The sequence below is a fragment of the Chiloscyllium plagiosum genome, chromosome 5 (genome assembly GCF_004010195.1).
Source record: "Chiloscyllium plagiosum isolate BGI_BamShark_2017 chromosome 5, ASM401019v2, whole genome shotgun sequence".
Lineage (NCBI taxonomy): Eukaryota > Metazoa > Chordata > Chondrichthyes > Orectolobiformes > Hemiscylliidae > Chiloscyllium > Chiloscyllium plagiosum.
The window spans coordinates 33,887,689-33,911,390 of record NC_057714.1 but is presented as its reverse complement, the minus strand read 5'-3'; the positions used below and the strand labels follow the sequence as shown (position 1 = coordinate 33,911,390).

At 40.9% G+C, this 23,702-nt stretch overlaps 1 protein-coding gene across 8 annotated transcripts in view; it reads right to left on the bottom strand.

Annotated features, from left to right (window-relative positions):
• dgkb (diacylglycerol kinase, beta) overlaps nt 1–23,702 on the bottom strand; it is a 788,800-nt gene that overhangs the window by 104,828 nt on the left and 660,270 nt on the right. For 7 of the 8 annotated variants that reach the window (XM_043689831.1, XM_043689832.1, XM_043689838.1 and 4 more), the window contains one exon: nt 21,317–21,512. In XM_043689831.1, coding sequence (XP_043545766.1) covers nt 21,317–21,512 — 196 coding nt within the window. Of the gene's footprint in view, nt 1–18,312; nt 18,484–21,316; nt 21,513–23,702 lie in introns of all 8 variants that reach the window. The other variant, XR_006311661.1, reaches the window with a different exon arrangement.

Below are 23,702 nucleotides of genomic sequence, written 5' to 3'. Positions count from 1 at the left end.
TCATCGCAAGTCTCTAATATGCTTTCCATTTAGATTCAGTGGCTGCTCCGTCCATTCCTTTTGTATCTCCTGAGTTGGGATACTAATTCTCCAAAGGTCAAGCTGTTGTCATGGCAGTTCTAGGTTTTCCTGTTCCTAATGAATGTCTTTTTTATTATTGCAGCTGCTCACATTGGAACACTAACCCAAATGTCTGCATTTAGCAAACCACTGGCCAGTATCCAGAACTCAAGCAGCGCGTGCATACTGCCCACATTGTATTTATTTTGCAGATAGTAAACGTGCTGGGGAATATGCAAAGGGTAGATTGCATGTTAACTGTAGCCCTGTATGTCAGGGGATGGTAAATTTCAGTTCATTCAGAATCAGCTGCCGATCCAAATGAAAGAGCTATGCTGTAATGGGATCTTGTCGTCATGGATTTCTGGCTCACCAAGAAAAGCTTTCTTTCCGTGAATGTGGCACACTTGAGTCTGCTCAAAAGTGTCTTCATTGTAAAAGTTGCGGCAGATGCAAATCCCCGCATCTTTGATTCTCTGAGCTGTTTGAATGCAACAATGCTGACAATGCCCTTTCTAATTGGTGCAAATTAACTTTCAGACACTTTACAAATTGAATTAAAATTTGGTTCTGTTCACCCATATATGGAATGAAAATGGCTGGGCTGGAGGGCAAATGAAAAGTCTATCCATGCAAATCTGTTGGTACAGAATACTCACTGTTTCAGTGAAGGAATAATACATGAAATGGAAAGAGTTTAAATGGGATCTTTATATGATTGATGTTATTTTGACAGCAGTGGAAAGGAGAATAAGGTCATAATGACAGCATACACTACTCTGGAGGAGGCTGGATCTCACAGCCTTACCAGTAGTTGTTGTGCATTAGTATTTTAATGCACATGTTTAATGTTACATTTTACAATAATAGTACTTTGTGGAGCTACAGTGAAGTGATTACTTAGCACAACAGATACATATCTCGCTCTACTGATCTTCAGTGACAAGTCCTTAGTTCAAAGGTTGCATTTATAGTCAAACTGTATAACTGAAGTAAAGCTGTTTCATTTGGTCCTGTTAGTAATAAGATGTAACATAAATGTGGAATCAAATAATTACCTAACTGTGAGATAGTGCAGTGTGAATCTTTCCTCCCATAATTTTAATGTAAAATGTTACAAGTTTTAAGAAGCGTAATTAAAAACAGACAACCTAAGTAATTATATATACAAATAGATTTAGAGAGGGATAACTATACTGGTAAGAAACCATGAATAATAAAAAAAGAAGATGCCAGAATTATAATATTTGAGGTACAATAATTTATAGGGGAGTGGAACAAAGCAGGAGTGCTCTTTCAAAGTGTATGCACAGTACTGATGGCCCAAAATGCCAGCTTTTGTGCTTTAAGTTTCTACAATTCAATTGTATACCGGATGGTTATATTTTATGGTTAATGCCATTTCTGTAATGTAAACAGTTAAACGGTAATGAAAACATACAATCCACTACAGCTTTATATTTATCCACATGTGGAAAAAGCTCCAGGGAAAAGGAATAAAATAGTTTGCTGTGCAAATATTCCAACCTGATTTTCACAGAACCTGTGATTTTTACAAACTAAACATACAGCCTAATGACCAAAGGCCTTTTACATTTAAAGAGGGTCAGCAATATCAGAAACAGCTTTACTTCAGTTATACAGTTTGACTATAAATGCAACCTTTGATCTGTATAACTAGTCATCTTCCATTCCACAAGGAGTTGTTGATGTAGTTTTCAATATGATGCCATTATATAGTTGCATTTGAGGCAAGTCACAAGAATAGAAATTTAAATAGCAATTTACCAATAATAGCAAGCAAAATTAGAGAACCAAATTAGTCTTAGTTGACTGTTTCATGTGTTCTTCTAGTGATTCGTCAGCTAACAACCATTGTCATTGGAATAAGCCAACATGAAGGAAAATGAAGCTCTCCCCAATCTAACAACATTTGCCATTCTGTTACCAAATAAGCACCAAATTATTCCAGCAAATGCTAAAATAAAATCCTTTCACAATATCACAAAAGTAAAATACTGGAGATTTTGAAAATCTAAGTTAGAAACATTGCTGGAAATGCTAGTCAGACCTGTCCCCATCAGTGATGAGACTAAAGGCTAAAATGGGTGGAACTGTCCCCTTACTGGGGTGTCACAAATTATGATCAGCATGATAATTTAATCCAGTGAGTGTCTGAAAATTAGATCCTTGTCATCAAGTTAAATCTTCAGTTACATCACCCCACCTTAGATGGAGAGATTAATTTCTCACTATTAGTTACTATCAAACCCGATTTCCCTTTCTCAAATCTGAGCTGATTCTGCCCAGTTTTACGATTTTTTTTCCGCAAAGTTCAGGTATCACATCATTTATTATGGATTTGAACAATTTTCCAACTACAGGTCGTTTTGCTATAACGTGCGATTTATCAACGCAAATTCGCTGTAACAGGATTGACAAATGGGGATGCTGTTTCTAAGTGCAAACTTTTAAAACATGTTAGTTATAATGTGATTGCATTGCCAACACTAATTGTTATTTGTATTGCGCGATTTTGCTATAGCATGGGGTCGCACAGAAATGAGACTATTGTGCTAAAGAAGAAATGCCTGCACTAATCAGTTAGTGAGAAGCCACATGCTTCTTACTAATTATCCGACTCACCAGAATTAACTTGGTCTTCCCTATTAACTTCTGTACAATTGAGATACTTTTGTCTCCAAAACTTGACTGCATTTACCAGATGTGCACCAAATGAATTTGGTCCTCTGCCTCTACTGATCCATTTGCAATGCTCTTTTTCTTCACCTTGAATGGAAAGAAAAACTATAAACACAGTCAAAGCTTTCATGTTGATGAAGGCATGATGTGTCCCTGAACCACCACTCCAAGTAAATGGGCATTGGCAACACACCAGCACGGGTCCTTAGGTGGCACTTTATCATGTGTGGTCAGCCAGCAGCATTTCTCTCTCAGGTAGCACTTCAGTGGACAGGGTCAGTGAGCAGCTTTTGCTTATCAGATGGCAATTTCTTGTTAAAGGAAAGACAGTCAGCATGTGGTTGAAAGTGATGCTTTGGGAACAGAAGTAGTCCACTCAGCGCCTCATGCCTGCTCTGCCATTCAGTGAGATCCTCAATTAACATTTATCTCTATACTGCGTTTCAGGCTCCATCCCATATTTCTTGATGTTATTCATCTCAAGATATCTCTTAATTTCTGTCTTGATCCAGCTGAATGATTGAGCTTCCACAACACTCAGATTTCCAAAGATTCATCATGCTTGGAACCTCATCAAAATCTTCAGAAAATGTAAACACACAACACGCATCGGATCTCCTTTATCAACGCTACTAGTAATAACGCCACAAACAAAAAAATTCTAAGTTTGTCAAACCTGATTTTCCTTTCATAAATCTATGCTGATTCTGCCCAGTTTTACCAATCTTTTCTAAGTGTTCAGGTATCAAAGAATCAAGGAATCCCTAGTGTGGAAACAGGCCATTCGGCCCATCGCGTCCACACCGACCTTCCAAAGAGTAGCCCACCCAGACACCACACCATCTCTCCCACCTCTCCCACCTCCCCTCCCCCCCGCCCTCCATTCCTGTGATCCTGCATTTCCCATAGTTAATCCACCTACCCCACACATGCCTGGACACTGTGGGCAATTAAGCATGACCAATCCACTTAAGCTGCAAGGCACAACTCAGTGCAATAGAATACCCTTTATGTGCCTGGATGTGTGCAGCTCCAACAACTCTTCTGTGCTCACTTGGGAAAGTGCACATCATTTCTAATGGATTTGAACAATGTTTCAACTACTAACATCAAACCAACAGATGCATAGATTTCCAATCTGCTCTTGCATAGTAATTACATGGGTGGTGCAGTTTATTTTCTGGTCTTTGGTGATTCATAGAACATTGATAGTGGCAGGGGTGAAGGGCTAGGGGCGGTTTAGTGGAGTGGGAATGCTATTGAATATCCAAGGACTGTGGTTGCATTTTCTCTTGTTGGAGATGGACACTATGATACTGGTTTGGTATTACTGTTGCTTGCCCAAGCCTACTGTCCTGGTCTTGGTGCAATTGGATACAGACTGTTTCAATATCCAAGAAGCCTCAATGCTGCATTATGCAATCATCAGCAAACATCCCCACCTCTGACATAGTGATGGAAGGAAGGTCATTGATGAAGCACCTAAAGATGGCTATGCCAAAGACACTCCCTGAATTAATTCTGACAGCAATATCCTGGAGCTGAGATGACTGACTTTCAACAACTGTAACCATCTTCCTTTGCTCCAGGTAAGACTCTCACCAGTGGAGAATTTTATCCTGATTCCCACTGACTCCAGTTTTGCTTTGGATCCTTAAAGCCAAACTCTGCTGAATACTGCTGTGATGTCACCCTTACTTACCCTCTCACATTTGACTTTTATGCCCATGTTGAGCCAAAGTAATGAGGAAAGAGTTGAATGGGCCTGTCAAAGCTCAAACTGAACATCAGTCATTAGGTTATTGTTGACTAAGTGTTGACTGATACAGGCTTTTATCATATCTTCCATCAGTTTCCTGATGACTGAATGTAGATTAATGGGGCAGTAGTTGGTTATGTTGTCTTGCCTTTAGTGGACAGGATATATCCAGTCAAATTTCCACATTGCAAGGTAGATGCTAGTTTTATAGCTATGCTGGAACTGCCTGGCATATTCTGGAGCATACATCTTCATACTATTGCCAGAGTATTGTCAAGATTCAAGCCTTTGCAATATCCAGTGCTTCTAACCATTTTTGATATCATGTAGAATGAATCAAATTGGGTTCAGAGTGATGTCCCCAGCATCACAGACATCTGGAGGATGAAAGTCTTACACCCAAAATGTTGACTCTCCTGCTCCTCGGATACTGCCTGATCTGCTGTGCTTTTCCAGCTGTCCACGACATCTGGAGGAGATCAAGATGGATCATCCACTCAATAGTTCTGGCTGAAGACTGTTGCAAATGCACTACTATACTGGGCTCCTCCATCATTGTGGAGGGGAATATTTATGCAACCTTCTCCTCCAGTGAATCTTTAATTTTGCACCACCATTCATGACTGAATGTGGTATGACTGCAGAGTCTATATCTGACCCCTCTTCAGAGCTGGTGCTGACTCAAGCTGCAGCCTCTTTCTGCAATGCAGAGTTCTAAGTGGTGCTAATACCTGTAGAAGCAGAGAGAAATAATTAAATGGTGAATATGCAGAATAGATTTTGCAGAGCTATGTACTTCTCTTCCTGATCTTCTGAGGAGTGCAAGCACTGTTTTCCTTATTGGATTTCTTGTCCATTGGTATCTCCCAGTCATCAGAGGAATGATGCTGATCTTCCCTCGCAGCTTGTTAGCCCTTTCTTCAGACTGAGTGAGAATCTTGTTATCCGCCACCTTCACTGGACCAGTTGTGGACCACTTTATCCTGCAATGTGACAGAGGGAAGGATTCATCATGAGGATGCAGAAGGAGTTTGTGAGCAAATGTAACCATAAAAAGTGACGGAAAATCCTCAGTAATTGAGTAGGAAGTACAGTGACCAGGAAGGCACAGATGCTTGGCAGGATGAAATGCATGTGCACATATATCGCCGATGCAGAGGCTTTTTGAGGTGCTTGTGCTGTGTGGCAGAATTATACAAAGTTGTGCCCCAATAAGTGTGAGGCTACCAGAGGGAAGATAGTGCCTGTTATCCTTCGATTTCTGATGTTTTTTTGTGCCTGAATAGCTTTCCGGTCCCCTCATGTGGGTCAGTGCACTGCTCTGTGCTGCAGCTTGGCCCAAGCTGGATGAATTTGATTGGATGGCCTCCTGGTATGGTCACCTGGGAAGTAGATGCTCCTTCTATCAGTGACCCCATCCAGCAGCATTTGGTGGCCAGCACGGCTGAATCTGGGAACCAACTTCAATATTTTAAGAGGTTATTTTGGGATTCAAGGGGTCACAAGCTGCCACAGGCTAAGCTGTCCTTGGCTTGTAGGAAATGAAGGGGTATCCATCTGGCCTGGGGACAGAAGCTTTGACCTCAATGAGCAGATCTTCCAGATTGCCTGCCATAAAGCTCGGTGAGCAGCTTCTGCAAATCTCCCTTGTGTAAATATTAAGCTGAGAAATACAGGAAGGAGTAACATGAGATAACTCACTTTGGCCTACAAGTGGAGAATGACACCATCCAACTTGCTTGACACCATATGATAAATTCAAAATGGAAAATCTCAGCTAATATTTCACTCTGAAACACTATTGGCCTGAAACATTAACTTTCCCTCTCTCCGTAGGTGTCGCCTTTTGTCTTGAGTATTACAGTATTGTATATTCAGTTCCACCAATGTTACCATCTGTAAATACTCAGCAAATTTTGAGGTGAGATTGTTAACCCTCTAATGTGTGGGTGTTAGATTACAGCTGTATTAAATTATTAAATATCTGAATCTCACCTCCAACCAACTCACTTCTGGATCTTAAGATTTAACCTCCTGCTACATCATTAAGCCTCTCAAGTCTTTCAGTTTCTATGTTTCCTTACCATCTACTGACACGAATTAGAAACCAGATGAAATGGTCACGACTTGCTTGTGTGGATGTGGCTAGAAGAGCATCCCAGAAGCTCAGTATCAATTTGAATAGAACAATCTGCTCGTTGACCATCAGGGCAGAGGCAGATAAGACTCTTACTAATTTTTAGAGATGCACCATAGAAAGCATCTTATCCAAATGCATCACAGCTTGGTTTGGCAACTGCTGTGCCCACAAATGCAAGTTCGAGTGTTGTGAACACAACCCAATCCATTATAAAAACCAGCCTTCCTTCCACTGACTGTTGTGAAACTTGAAAGGGTTCAGAAAAGATTTACAAGGCTGTTGCCAGGGTTGGAGAATTTGAGCTACAGGGAGAGGTTGAACAGGCTGGGGCTGTTTTCGCTGGAGTGTCAGAGGCTGAGGAGTGATCTTATAGAGGTTTACAAAATTATGAGGGGCATGGATAGGATAAATAGACAAAGTCTTTTCCCTGGGGTCGGGGAGTCCAGAACTAGAGGGCATAGGTTCAGGGTGAGAGGGGAAAGATATAAAAGAGACCTAAGGGGCAACGTTTTCACGCAGAGGGTGGTACATGTATGGAATGAGCTGCCAGAGGAAGTGGTGGAGTTTGGTACAATTGCAACATTTAAAAGGCATTTGGATGGGTATATGAATAGGAAGGGTTTGGAGGGATATGGGCTGGGTGCTGGCAGGTGGGACTAGATTGGGTTGGGATATCTGGTTGGCATGGACGAGTTGGACCGAAGGGTCTGTTTCTGTGCTGTAAATCTCTATGACTCTGCCTGTACTTCCCAATGCCTCGGGAAAGCAGCCAATATATTCAAAGATACCTCCCACCCAGTTTATACTCACTTCCACCCTCTTCCATCAGTCAGAAGGTACAAAAGTTTGAAACCACGTACCAACAGATTCAACAAGTGTTTCTTCCCTGCTGTTATCAGACTTATGAATGGACCTCTCATATTTTAGAGCTGATTTTTCTCTGCACCTTCCCTTTAGCTATCATATTATATTCTGCATTCTGTTCTATTACCCTGATGTACTTAAGAAAGATATGATTGGCCTTACAAAACAATACTTTTCACTGTATCTCCGTACATGTGACAATAATAAATCAAATCAAATCTCATTATAACCATGATAACACATTTGAAGTTTGAACTTTGGTTCTTCACCCATTCTCTGGTCTCAGTTCAATCTGAAAATAGGTGAGTTGGAGGCAGATTTCCATTGGGATTTCTCAGACTTTAACCCTATTTTGTCTTTTAGGTTCAAGTTTCTCTGATTGAATGTCTTAACATTCTTAAAATGAGCCATTTTTGTGCAATATTCTGTCCTATGAAATGCAAAATCAGCAGAGGTGTGAGATGTGGTGTGATTCACTATCACCTGATTTTTGACTGCAGATAAAAAGGTAGAATGATTAGATTCCCTGCAGTATGGAAACAGGCCCTTTGGCCCAACAAGTCCACACCAACCCTCCAAAGAGAAACCCACCCATACCCACTCCCCATACCCTATATTTATCCTGACTAATGTACCTAACACTACAGACAATTTAGCATGACCAAATCACCTGACCTACACATCTTTGGATTGTGGGAGGAAACCCATTCAGACACTGGGAGAATGTCTCTGTGGAGTTTGCACAGTCACCGGAGGCTGGAATCAAACCTGGGTCCCAGGAGCTGTGAGGTAGCAGTGCTAACCACTGAGCCACCATGCCACCTGTGAGCTTCATAAGTTGTAAAATTTGGTGGCATGTTGGCCTCCCTGGATCAAGCATGGAGCTTATTGTGCCCAATTTTAAGTAGCTAGAGTACACAGCAATCTGGACCATACTTCACAATGCAATAAACCATTCAGAGTCACTGTTTCCCTGAAGGCAACCGGGCTTGGCCAAACAGCAAATCATAAAGGGTTCCTAAAATACAACAAACATATCATGCGCACAAGGAAAATTAGAGATAATTTTGTTCACGACAATCCTAATATTCTGTGCATTGGCTGCGATGATCAGGTGAGGAGGGATCATATCTCCTCGCTTTCTTAACTCCCTCTTAGTCAGTCAGAACAAAGGAGAAGGCAACAATGCTGTTATCACCAGACTATTAACCCAGAGACCCAGCTAATGCACTGGACAGGTGGTGGAATTTGAATGATTGTCAGGAAAATTCATCTGATTCACTATTATCCTTTTGGGAAGGGGAGTGTAGTCCTTACATGCTCTGGCCTCCATGTGACTCTAGATTTTTATCTATTTCTGAGCTATTAGGGTTGAACCTAGCCAAAATTAATTCTTAAATAAACAAAAGAAGCTAGGCAGAACAGTCATATTCAATTTTTAAAAATTTTAGCACTTCACACTTCAATTAAAGTTAGTTAACCAGATCAGTAATGGAGGAGAGTGATTCCAAGGTTTTTTGATTGAAATAGAATGAGGTTTTTACAAACACACAATGACTATACAAAGTAGCAGGTCCAGATCTTAAGAGTCCATTGGGTTGCGAGAATGTAAAGACTTGAGTTCAATTATTTTGCTTCTGTCATGTTTCTTTCACAGAGGTGAAGTGTGAAGATCCTGAGTTCTCAGCAAATGCTGATTTTTTTCAAGTTTCTTTTATACTGGCACTGATTTTTCCACTTGAGACTGAGTTTCCAGTATACTGTCAACCCGTGGTGCTGTCTGTCTCTTTTTGCTCAAAGGCTGTTATTTATACGCTATTCATTTGCACTTTCTGAAGTCTCTGCCATTATTTCATTTCAGCTTGGATAGCTGTAGGCAATCTTTTATCTCTCAAAATGTGCGGTTATCATGTGGTAAAACAGGGGATGCAAATTTCCTTGATGCTCATGTTTCAGCACCACTTTATTAAAATGGCAATTCAGAGGCAGCCAAATTGACCTGTTCCATGGTGGTTGCCTGAAATTGTCAGGTGATCATAGCAGCCATTTTAAGTCAGCAGTTTCCTCTCTAGAATAATTTTTGGCTTGTCAAAATTTCAGCTATTAAAGTCAAAGTATGAATACTGAATATTGATTGTCCATTTTAACTACTTTAATTGTAAGACTGCTGATTAAAATAAAAAGTAGGAAAATGAATTGGGTACATAAACCTTTAAGTTGATTGTATGATTTGTATCCTGTTAAGTAAAACTCTATGAATGGATTGTGCCTTTAAGAGTAAAATTTCTGAACAGCAAAGTCCTATCTAATTTAATATTTCCTTTAGTTTGTGCTGACTTGCATATCTAACTTGGTCCTCATCAAAGCCTATTAAAAGAAACTCTAGTCTAATCTTCACCTGTACTCTAATTTTTAACCACTTCTTAAATGATGTTTATAGCAACAAGAATGATTACAGCTCGAGGGCATTATATATTATGTCCAAAAAAATTTCTTGTTTGCAAACATTAGTCAAGCTGTCAGACAGTTTTCCTTTTACAATGGGGAGCAACAAATCCTTCAGGAGACTATGTAGAGGAAAGACCTCAAATCAGGAGGGATTTCAATGCAGTAGACATATAAAATCCAGGAAAACTAGCACTTACAATACATGTCAAATGAAAACCAGTACAACCAAACCACCATCCATAAATAGAACTGTTTATATATTCCATGAGATGAATTGACAGGCTGCACTTGGCTACTTTCTTTGTCTAAAGGTAATAGGATAGTCAAATCTGTGGACACCCGAGTTCAAACTCAGTTTTCATATCATGAATTCTTCAGCTTAGGGTAATCAGGAGAAATCTTCACTTTTCTAGCACGGTGGTTCAGTGGTTAGCACTGTTGCCTCACAGCATCAGGGACCCAGGTTTAATTCCAGCCTTGAGCAACTGTGTGTGTGCAGTTTGCCCATTCTCCCTGTGTCTGCATGGGTTTCCAGTTTCCTCCCACAATCCAAAGATGTGCAGCTTATGTGAAATGGCCATGCTAAATTGCCATGGTGTTCAGGATGAGTAGGTTAGGTACATTAATCAGGGGTAAATGTAGAGGAATGGGGAATGGGTTTGGGTGGAATACTCTTCAGATGGTCAATGTGGACTTGTTGGACTGAAGGGTCTGTTCCACACTGTAGGGATTCTATGATTATTCAAACCAAAATACAAAATAGGAGCAAAAGTAGGCCTGTTCCATCATTCAGTAAGATCATGGCCGATGTTTGAAATTGCACATTCCCTGCTAACTTACACAAACATGCAAATTATTCGCCAGATCATTTTCTGCAATTTCATTATTCCACAACATGATCAGATGACAACCAAGCAAATCTACTCACCCTCCCCACTTTCCAATGGGAATACCCATTCTTGTCACTCTCTTACATCCCAGTTTCCAGCTGGAACTTTTCCATGACATTGCAGCAATTTAAAAATCTGCCTAATAATTTTCTCAGACATCACATAGCAGAATCCTAACTAAGCACTTTTTTCTAATTTAGGTTGTTGAATTTATGGTTCATAGTGATCACGTTGCTGGACCTCTAGGGTTTCATGACGAAATACTAGGTCTCTCATTCTGCAAGTGTGACCTCCTCTCCTGATTGATGCCATCCCATTGAGTTTGCACAAAGTCTCTCAAGGACCTATGGTCTACTTTAGATACAGCTCCATTTTATATAGTTACATAAGCTCTTACAATCAGTTTCCATATCCTTGGTTAGTTTAATCTTCCCCTACCAATGTTTTGGTCATTCATTGCTGGTTTCTAAAACAATGCCAATTCTCAGGCTTGCTTTCATTCTCTGGACCATTATGAACCTCTTCATTTAATCTAAAACCACGTCTACATTCTCAGACACCAATAATGGATTTTTCCCGCAGAGTTGTTTTTTAATGAAACATGCAACTGTTGAAAACTTCGCAACATTTCTTTAAATGTTTCCTATGTTTATCCACAACTAAAGTTTAAGTCTATTCATCCAATCAATAACAGCCGACTCTGCCCTCATGTCTATATAATTTGTTTCATTAAAGTTTACAATTCTTGTTTTGAACTTAATCATGCCACTTAAAATTTAATATGGAGTCTTCCTGCATTGTGACAATTTTACTTCAGAGGATCTTTGACCATGAGATCACAAATTAACACTGCCTCATTATGCAATATTTCATATATGTAGTATTATCGAGGTGATTGCATGTGTATTGTTCAAGAAAACTGTCACAAGTACATTTTTATCAACTTATTTTCCAGACTTCCTTTACCCATTTCATTTACCCAGTCTATACAGAGATTGAAGTTCTCCCATGTTTACTACTTGTTATTGTTACTAGCTCTAATATTGCTGCTCCTGTTTGGTACAACAGCATTTGCTGTCAGGATCCACTAAGCTTCACTGACCAGCATTTTCTGGTTTTATTATTTCTAATTACCACCCATACTGATTCTACTTGCTGGTCTTCTAGCTGGGGAGAAAGACAGTGATAGTGGAGCCACGTTGTTACTTGTTTTTATGTCTGCACCCACTGTTTCAGAAACTGATGTTTGGCATACCTTATTGGTGATTTAAAGGTGGCATTTTAGCACGTGGCAGGTAGCCATGCTGGAGAATAAGCAGAACAGTTTATAACTGAAGGATGACAGCAGATGTTGTCCCGTTCAGATAGTAATGAAGTACATAAAAAGGAAGAGAAGAATGAAAGTAAATGTTGGCCCTTTAGAGGATGAAAATGAAAAGGTAATAATGGGAAACATCGAAATGGCAGAGACACCAAACCAATACTTTGTCTTTATTTTCACAGTGGAAAAGAAGAATTCCTCCCCAACAACTACAGTTACAACAGAGGAATTTGGTGAAATTATTATAGTTAGGGAAAAGATTTTAAGTAAACTGATGGGATTAAAGGAAGCTAAGTCCCCGGTGGCTGGCGGCCTGCATTCAAGGGTATTCAAGGAGGTGAAAACAGAGATAGTGGATGGGTTAGTTATGACTTGCCAAAATTCCCGTGATTCTGGAAATGTACCAGTGGACTGGAAACATGCTAATATGACTCCTTTATTCAAAAAAGGAGATAGGAAACAAGTGAGACCAATTAGGTTGGACACTGTAGAGTAGATGTTGTTGGAGTCAATCATAAAGGAGGAGATAACTGAAAACTTGGAAAAACAAAGCTCAATTCAGTGTCAACATGGTTTCATGAAGGGCAAGTCATGCTTGACAAATTTTCTGGAGTTCTTTGAGGATGTAACCAGCAAGATAGATAATGCAGATCCAGTGGATGTGGTATATCTAGACATCCAGAAGGCATTTGGCAAGGTGCTATAAAAAAGACAGACCCAGAAGGTTAATCTCAGGGTGTTAAGAGTATTGGCTTAGATAGAGAATTGGCTGACTGATAGAAAGCAGAGGGTTAGGATAAATGGTCCTTCTCTGGATGGTAAACTGGAACTTGTGGGCAGAACGGTGGCACAGTGGTTAGCACTGCTGCATCACAGCGCCTGAGACCTGGGTTCAATTCCTGCCTCAGGCGACTCTGTGTGGAGTTTGCACATTCTCCCCATGTCTGTGTGGGTTTCCTCCGGGTGCTCTGGTTTCCTCCCACAATCCAAAAATGTGCAGGTTAGGTGAATTGGCCATGCTAAATTACCCGTAGTGTTAGGTGAAGGGGTAAATGTAGGGGAATGGGTCTGGGTGGGTCCCGCTTTGGAGGGTCGGTGCAGACTTGTTGGGCCAAAGGGCCTGTTTCCACACTGTAAGTAATCTAAAAAACCTTGTGGGGTGCCACAGGGTTCAGTTCTTAGACCGCAACAATTTACAGTCCATATAAATGATCTGCAAGCAGGGACAGAGGGTAACATAGCAGGTTCGTGGATGATATTAAAACAGGTGGGAATGCAGGCCGTGATGAGGAGACAGAGAGCATACAGCCTGATATTGATAGGCCAGAAGAATGGGCCAGAATTTGACAGAGGGAGTTTAATGTGGCTAAGTGCAAGATTGTCCATTTTGGCCAAAAATACAAAAAAAGGCAAATTATTATTTAAATGGAAAGCAGATTTAAAGTATTAGTGCAGAAGGAGTTTGGTGTCTTTGTGCATGAATCGCAAAAAGTGTGTATATAATATGAAAGGCAAATGGAATCCTGACGTTTATTGTAAAAGGACTGGATTATAAAAGTAAAGAAGTGTTGTTACAATTATATAAGGCATTGGTGAGATAACACCTTGCATAGTGTGTCCAGTTTCAGCCTCTGTGATTGAGAAAGGATGCAGTTGAGAGGAGGGTCACCAGGTTGATTCCAAGGATGAAAGCGTTGTCATATAAGAGCAGTTGAATAACTTGGGTTTGTACTGTCTGGAGCTCAGAAGAATGAGGAAGAACCTGATTGAGATTCATAAAATGCAAAAGGGGATTCATAAGGTGGACATGGAAGACATGTTTCCCATGCACTGGGCTTTCCCATAAAATGCAGGAGAAATGCAGAGCTCTCACTGGTGCTCCAGCTGCTGGCTGAGATCCCAATCACCTCCACAAGGTTACACCCACAGTCTTCAGGAGGGCAAGAAGTATTTGGTGCTTGTTAGGGATAATAAAGTCGTACTTAAAAGGACATAGATACAGAGTGAAAGGAGGTAGGTTCAAAATGGAGATGAGGAGAAACTACTCCTCTCAGAGGGTTGTGAAACTGTGGAACTCATTGCCCCACAGTGCACTGGCAGCAGAATCAATCAAAAAATTCAAGGAAGAAATAGATATCAAGTTGGAAGGGCTGAATTGTCGACTCCCAATCCTAATTCCTAATGTTCATATGTTGTCTACGACATATCCTGAGGCCCCTAAATATCTCACACATCATTGCTGAGGCCCAGGTAGGAAACATGCTCCCTGAAAACCTTGGGTCTATGTTCCCTTTGAGGCCCTAAAGAAGATCAGTGGTGGGTAGGGAGCTGTCCATGCAAAAAGCGTGTCAGGCAAAACCCGGCATGTTCACATCTAGGCATCCAACGGGCCCATCCTTCAAAGTCACTTAGTGCCTGACTAAGGCACTTAGCATCAGCTAAGTGGGGTGGTGATTGGGAGAAGGAGCAGAGCTGTGGTTGCCAAGCTGCTGAAAGCCAGCCCCTAGCTCTCATTAACTGCCCATCCTCCCCAACCACTTCCACAACTCTCACTCTGTAAACCCGCTTCCTACCATCACTCATCTTTTTGCCTGGACAGCAGACACTGTATCTCCATTGTGTACGCTGAGTGCAGAAGTACTATTGGCTTAACACTGGCTGTCAGCTCTTGCAGGCAGGACGTCTGCGTGAGGGCACAGGGCTGCAACTGGGCTGTCAAGAGCTTGAGTGGCACAACATGCAGTGGGCTTTCCCAAAAAGAGGAAATGCAGAGCTCTCAGTGGCTATCTAGTTGCTGGCTGAGACCCCAAATCACCTCCACAAGATTATACCCACAGTGTTCAGGAGGGGAAAACGTATTTGGTGTTCTGTACGGATAATAAAGCTGAGGCAGTGCCACCTTTTGCATGCACTGGGACTAAATTTGAATCTACACATGCGAGCAGTACTGACAGTCAAGGTGGTGATTAGCCTCTGCTCACATTGCTTTTTACATGGTTCATTTACTCTGCTCCTGAGTCTTCACACTGTCAGTTACTAATGCCATGACATTTTCTAATTCCACAATAAAACTTGCAGTGCTTGTTATTTAGAATCAGACCCAGTTCTTCACTGGCAGCAGGTTCCAGAATACAAATTCCCAATGGAAGACAATTAAACTTCCTCAAAAATTAGGTCTCTTGTAAACCAAAAAAAGAGAGAATATTATTCAAGAGGGTTTTTTTCAAATAATTAAAGAAAAAAACAGTTGGGTTGATACAATCACAAATTTTGTCCAGAATCAAAGAATGTAGGAGTTCAGAAGTTAATCTTAAGGAATAATATTTTTTGCTTGCTGAGTTCATTTCCTCTTACCGCCTGGAAAATGCATTAAATATATGTTTCCTTTCTCTTTTCTTTCACATTCTCTCTATGCAACTTTACCCAGGCGCCCCTTTGTGAATCTGGATGTTACAATTATCACATAATAGAGAAACCAATTAGAACATCGCCCCAAAATGTTGCTTGACCTATCATTAGGAACTTGCAGATTAAAGAAAACCTACCATCATTAACCTAATGATGCTATTTAACCCATCTTTAGGAATTTTTCATCGACTGGACATGTGAGCATAAGAGGTATAGTTAATATGTTTGCTGATGACACCAAAATTGGAGGTGTAGTGGACAGCAAAGAAGGTTACCTCAGATTACAAAGGGATATTGATCAGATGGGCCAATGGGCTGAGAAGTGGCAGATGGAGTTTAATTTAGATAAATATGAGGTGCTGCATTTTGAGAAAGCAAATCTTAGTAGGACTTATACACTTAATGGTAAGGTTCTAGGGAGTGTTGCTGAACAAAGAGACCTTGGAGTGCAGGTTCATAACACCTTGAAAGTGGAGTTGCAAGTAGATAGGATAGCAAAAAAGGCGTTTGGTATGCTTTCCTTTAATGGTCAGAGTATAGAGAACAGGAGTTGGGAGGTAATCTCGGTTGTTGGTAAAATTCTAGAATCCATCATTAAGGATGAGGTTTCTAAATTCTTGGAAGAGCAGAGTCTGATTAGAACAAGTCAACATGGATTTAGTAAAGGGAGGTCATGCCTGACAAACCTGTTGGAATTTTTTGAAGAGGTAACAAGTAGGTTAGACCAGGGAAACCCAGTGGATGTGGTCTATCTAGACTTTCAAAAGGCCTTTGATAAGGTGCCACACGGGAGGCTGCTGAGCAAGGTGAGGGCCCATGGTGTTCGAGGTGAGCTGCTGGGATGGATTGACGATTGGCTGTCTAACAGAAGGCAGAGAGTTGGGATAAAAGGTTCTTTTTCAGAATGGCAGCCGGTGACGAGCAGTGTCCCGCAGGGTTCGGTGCTGGGGCCACAGCTGTCCGCATTATATATTAACGATTTGGATGAGGGAACCGGGGGCATTCTAGCAAAGTTTGCCGATGATACGAAGTTAGGTGGACAGGAAGGTAGTACTGAGGAAGTGGGGAGGCTGCAGAAGGATCTTGACAGGTTGGGAGAGTGGTCCAGGAAATGGCTGATGGAATTTAACGTGAGCAAGTGCGAGGTCTTGCACTTTGGCAAAAAGAATAAAAGCATAGACTACTTACTAAATGGTGAGAAAATTAATAAAGCAAAAGCACAAAGGGAGCTGGGAGTGCTAGTCGAGGATTCTCTAAAGGTAAACATGCAGGTTGAGTCCATGATTAAGAAAGCGAATGCAATGTTGTCTCTTATCTCAAGAGGGTTGGAATACAAAAGCAGAGATGTACTACTAAGACTTTATAAAGCTCTGGTTAGGCCCCATTTGGAGTACTATGTCCAGTTTTGGTCCCCACAGTCTCAGCAGTAGCGTTAGGAGGAGGGTAGGCTTCAATCCACTTCGAAAAGACATCAGCAATAAGCAAAACACATTTATAGCAACTCAACTCATTTCTACAACTCAATGAAGTCCACCTCAAGGCCGAGATTGATAGATTCTTGTTGTCTCGAGGAATTAAGGGCTACGGGGAGAACGCTGGTAAGTGGAGCTGAAATGCGCATCAGCCATGATTGAATGGTGGAGTGGACTTGATGGGCCGAATGGCCTTACTTCCACTCCTATGTCTTATGGTCTTATGGTCTTATGGTAATGTTGCGGCTTTACAGAACATTGGGTAAGCCACTGTTGGAATATTGCGAGCAATTCTGGTCTCCTTCCTATCAGAAGGATGTTGTGAAACTTGAAAGGATTCAGAAAAGATTTACAAGGATGTTGCCAGGATTGGATGATTTGAGCTATAGGGAGAGATTGAATAAACTAGGGCTATTTTCCCTGGACGTCGGAGGCTGAGGGGTGACCTTATAGAGGTTTATAAAATCATGAGGGGCATAGATAGAGTAAATAGGCAAAGCCTTTTCCCTGGGGTCAGGGAGTCCAGAACTAGAGGGCATAGGTTAAAGGTGAGAGGGGAAAGATATAAAAGAGACCTAAGAGACAACCTTTTCACTCAGAGGGTGGTACGTGTATGGAATGAGCTGCCAGAGGAAGTGGTAGAGGCTCATAAAATTGCAACATTTAAAAGGCATCTGGATGGGTATATGGATAGGAAGGGTTTAGAGGGATATGGGCCAGGTGCTGGCAGGTGGGACTAGATTGAGTTGTGATATCTGGTCCGCATGGACGGATTGGACCGAAGGGTCTGTTTCCATGCTGTACATCTCTATGACTCTATGTAGAATTGTGGGCAACTCAGTGCATACATAAGACTCTGCATTATGGTGAAGGGGTAATATATTGGCACGGATAGAAAATTGGCTTGTTAACAAGAAACAAAGATTGGGCATAAGTGAGATATTTTCTGTCTGACAAGATGCAACATGTAGTGTGTCAGTCAGTTTGATTGTGTGTAGACTACCTTCATCTGCACTAATATTTGCAAAATTCAGGGCACAGACAATGGGCAGGAGTTGGCTCTTAGTGGGAAGATGTTGATTATCTGTACCAATCTCAATTTCCGATCCTCCCAATTCTTTAGGCTGAAAATCAACCTGTGCCCTTACTGTTGACTCCTATGATTCTCTGTCTCCATGGCACCCAATGCCAGAACCAGTCTACACCTGCCTCACAACCACCCCACCAGCAGACACCACCACACTTACCTGATAACTTGCTCCTTTCAATCTTGGTGTTCCTCCCAGCAACAGCCAAAAGCCTCCTCCATCGCTATACCAAGTGGGAAAGCTGCTGGTCTCCGATTGGTGGTCAGCACTCTAGTTCCTCTTCTGAGAATGTAATTCTGAAGGAAGGCTCACTACTGCCCTCCAAAGAGCCTAATTGGAAAGCGATACAAGAGGACTTCCTTTGAAGTTGTAGGCACAGTTGTATTGTCACGTTTTAAGCAAGTGAGATGCCAGGCAAAAAAAATTGAAGACTTTGTCTGTGATAAGATGTTTTTTGGTACTGTTCAAGTGATAAATGTTGGCAGAACATCAGCGATAACTCCCCTATCCTTGTCTGAAACTGTGTAATGGAATATTTTACAATCTGGATTCATTTAAGAAAGAGTTGGATAGAGCTCTGAAGGATAGTGGAATCAAGGGTTATGGAGATAAGGCAAGAACAGGATACTGCCATGATCATATTGAATGGTGGTGCAGGCTCGAAGGGCAGAATGGCCTACTCCTGCACCTATTGTCTATTGTCACCCATGCAGGCAGAAGGGCCCTTGGTAGCTGCCCTGGAGTGTCAGCCTTGATGTTTGTGCCCAAATCCTGATGTAGGCCTTGAACTTAGAACTTTGTGACTTAGTACAAAGAAAGGTAATAACTGAACTGCAACTTAAGTCAAGTTGTACTTCTTCACAGATAATTATACCCAACAGTTCCTTACCTATTTGATGCCTGAGATGTAAGTGAATGTGTGTGTGTGTGAGAGAAAGAGAGAAAGAGAGAGAGAGAGAGAGACTCCTTCTTAGAGAAAATGGCAGAGGCAGAAATCCTCCAGTCCTGCTTCTGAACACACATGTGAGTATGGAGTAAGGAAAGGTTCTAATTTGCATGCTACAGTTCACAGAAACTATTGCACACATCAGTGTAGCGACCTTAGTCAGACCCAATTTTCAAGAGTGAGATGTCCAAAACAATACCTGTACAATGATTGGAGGATGATCCAAAGAAGCTCCAGTTCTTTGGAGACATAAAGCACCATTTTACATATAACCCAGGCATACCTTTAAGAGATGTTAGTTACTCTTTGGGATTGTTAAAAGCAGACATGAATGTGAAAACTCATTGGAACTACTAAGGTAGCTCTTAAGAGAACTACAACAGTTGCATCACCTGCTCCTTACATTTTGGAACAAAATATCTTAATTTTGAAAACAACATGCTACATTAATGTGTTTACATAATCCAGAAGATCAACTTTACAGGAATAAGGCTGCATGACTGATTTCGCAGCTTTTAATTATTATAAAATCGGTTGTCATATCAGTTTATAGTTTAAACAATAGTTTGAAATGATGACACACTTTTTAAATGTGAAACTATGAATTCAAACGCTTGTTTTGGAAGAGATTAAAGAAAGTTAAATATAGTGAAAACATATTGATTAGAGTGGTTATTTTTCAATGGCTGATTTCCCAATTGACATTTAAGAATTTTATTTAATCTCAGGGTCCTGAGGTCTGTCCCAATGAATATTGGGTAAACTGGCAGGCTTCGATTAAGGTCGAAAAGTGTGACTCTGAAAAAGCACAGCAGGTAAGGCAGTATCCGAGAAGCAGGAGAATCGACATTTTGGGTATAAGCTCTTCATCAGCCCTTCCAGATGAAGGACTTATGCCCGAATTGTTGATTCTCCTGCTCCTCGGATGCTGCCTGACCTGCTGCACTTTTCCAACATCACACTTATCGACTCTGATCCCCAGCATCCGCAATCCTCACTTTCTGCTGTGCTTTGATTAAGAGAAAAGGATTATGATTGGGGATCATAGGGGCATATCAGTTGTCACTAAGTTGGTATTAGGTCTATAAAGGGCCATGAGAGGGCATAGTTTGACATGGAGGATATGAGGTAAAAGGTCATAAGCTGTTCTGCATTGACATGGATGTTGTAAGGAGGGAGGGTGGAGTTGCAGCGGGGAGGGGGTAGGAGGGAGAAATGTCAAGAACAGGGTGGTGGGGTGGGCTAAAGGCCAGAGGGTGTTTTTTGTTTTGTTATTCTCACCTTTCACCTTTCACCTAGCATACTTACACACCAGGGAGACTCCCAAGTCTTTCCAGGGATATACCCCCTCAAATCCTCATATATACTTGCCCTCTTCGGAATGAAAATTCAAACTTTTGGGGAACTTTATCCCAAGTTGAGTTTGGAAAGCCAAGAAATCACAGTTCTCAACTCCAGACCAAAAAATGAGATGAGTATTTGCCTGTCTATTGAAATGTACATTTACATGTACCAAGCTAGGAATTATGTAAAAAGATAAAAAGAACTAAATCACTAACGAAAGAATATGGGATAGGAACTTTTCTCTGGTTCCACTTTCATAAATAAATCAAAAAATATATACTGACAGCTCAATGGTTAGGATTGCATCTTGCACCTCATCTTAATTCAATTTTAATTGGATGGATATAGACTGGAGGAATCAAGGATCTTAGCTCTCCCAAGAATTATGTAGAAAGAATTACTTCAAAACTGAAAGTTTAACTGTTTGTTGATGACAAACATCAAAATGTTTGCATGTCAAAAACTCCAGAGACGAAGAAAACATTTGCATTTTAACAAATATTTCCTTCTGGATTAAATTTCAACTTTTGACAGTGGCTTAGCTTCTCTCCTTCCGTATTTCAGTTATAGAGGTGCCTTTGGAATTAAGGAAACATTCCTGCTTTTTGCTGATCATTGAATTCATGTCACACTTGCACAAACGAGCTTCTGCGCATATTATAAGAATTGCAAAAATGAGCAAAACTGTTGACTCCTCAGACTGAATTAAAAAATACTGAAAATGCATCAGATTTGATGAAGTGGATGATAATCACAATTAGAAAACAATTTTGCATGTGAATCTCATTTGACATAATCTGATGTGTAAATTAATTTTACAGTTAGCATCTAATGTTATCATGAGTAACAGACCATTTCTGCATAGCTTCCTACCTTGAACACAGAATTTCAGTTCTTTGGCATCTATAACCGTTGCCCGTTTTTCTGGAACTTTTTTACTACCTCGATGATAGCTTCGTCTTTTTTTGCTCTCTCCCCAAAGGTTTGATCCACCATGTATGCTTGGTATATTCAAAACAGCTATCCCCTCCAAGGGCATATTGCTCAAATCCAGCAGAATTCCATTGCACTGAAACATGAATCACAAAGAGAAGGAAAAAAAACCCACAATTATTATATACAAATTAAGCTAAAGAATCATCTGCAATTTTAACACCAAAAATATCAGGATACTGTACACCCTGATATAACACTTACTTGGTCAACACAAATTGGTTATAGTGCAATGACAAATTGCGGACAATGTTTGAATAATGCAAACTTTCTGCTGAACAGGTATAGCGATTTTCTGTAGCAATCTTCTAGAGCATGGTTTCCTATAGCGTGATTTTTTTATAACGGGAGGTTGTAGAGAAACACAACAGTCATGTTGTAGCAGAACGCACTGTACACCTGATTTTAATACACAGTTAGTTGCAATATGACAGCCGAGGAGAATGGCAAACAATCCGGCCTTTGCATCACGAGATGCTCACTCTCAAGATTCAGTTGCTTTAAGCGTCTGCACAGAGATAGTACGTGTGCTAATATGAAGCTCCTCGCATATAAGTCAGTCAACCTTCCTACTGTTATGTATGGCTGCAAAACTTGCCTATGTAAAGACACCACCTCAACACCCTTAAGAAATACTATCAATGCAGTTTGAAACAAATTCTCCGTGTCAGCTGGGTGGACAGGTACACTAACATAAGTATCCTCAAAGTAGCTAACAGCACCAGTGGCGGGGTCATGATCATCTGAAACCAACTACGCTGGGCTGGCCACGTGCTTAGGATGCCTCGGTTTTGTCTGCTAAGCAAATCTTCTTTGCCCAGCTCAAGGAAGGCCCTAACTCTAACCCTATCAAACAAGAGGAAGACAAAGGAAGCTTTTCAAAGTCTCTCTGAAGGCTGCCCTCAAGAAATGCAACAGGGATTTCAATGTCTGAGAGATCTTTGGCTCAGAAGAAAATGGGGAATGCCCTATCTGAAGGGATACAATTCTTTGAGAACATTCAGTTGGATGAGAAAGTATGGAAAAGGAATCAGAGAAATTATTGCCAACATTCTCAAAGACAAGGATCATTTCCACTTCCAGGAAATACATGCCAAATGTGTGATCAGCGATGTGGTTCTAGAATCTGGCTCATCAAGCATGCAAGCACCCAGAGAACCCAGGGACACAGAATTTCTTAGGTGGACAATCATACTTATTAGCATGTGATTGCCTATGTTGCCAATGATGCCAGAATAGCTTTACTTTGTGGGCAGCTGCTGCATTTCAAACATAAGTGTTATTGTACTGAGGAAGCCTTCTTATGAATGCAAGGAAAAGCTAGGGTCACAACTTCTATTTGCTGGCATTTTCTCCAGACTCAAGAGAAGCTAATGGAGACTGTGCAAATTTATTAGCAGTGTAGAATTGTTAGGGTGCACTTATAAGGCTATTGTAGATAAATGCATAGAATCTGGGAAGCTTGACCGAATATTGCTAAGTGTTGAGCTTAGAACTATGAGTTCAAGGTATACCATTGCTCTAGACTGTAAATATTTCTAACATAGGTGATTTTTCTTTATACAAATTGTTAATACTGAAGTGATGCTATTTTCAGACATTGTGCTCAAGTTACACAGCTGTCTAAATAAAGTCCAAGTGACAATTGTGATTTCCATCTTGTAGCTCAATGTAATGTACAGAATATTTGCATAAGTGCTGTACAATGGATGCTTGATGAAATGAAACACAGATGGGGAGAGTGGCACCCACCCCCCAAATCATGCAAACTGACGAAGTAAATAGGGCTTGAACCTGCCCGTACACCAGAACAGAAACAATTTTGATGAAGGTCAACAAGTCCACAAGGAAACTGGCCAGTTCCTGCCAGGACATTCATGGACCAATTATGAACTGTGCTTTTCAGAGAAGTGGATCAGTCATGGGTTGTCCCAATTGGAGAAACAGCAGTTACAGTTTGTTGCTACTGGGGAAATGGACCAGAAACTGTTTAGGATATGGAGCTGGCAGGTTGTAGAGATCTCTTTCAGAAAAACAGAGATTTCCTTCAGAATGAGGATAATTCAGTTTAGGGCCATTGTTGCAGCTGGACAAGGAAGGGGATGGCCTAGTCAACTGCCTGAACAAAGAGGCAATGATTCTGTCTATTTCTTGAGGAAGCTAAGCAACTCAAGTGCAGAGTGGACATTCACTCACATGAGTTTCACTGAACTATTTGATGACTGTATTACCAGAAATCAAATAATATGGAGTTGCTGAGAGTGGA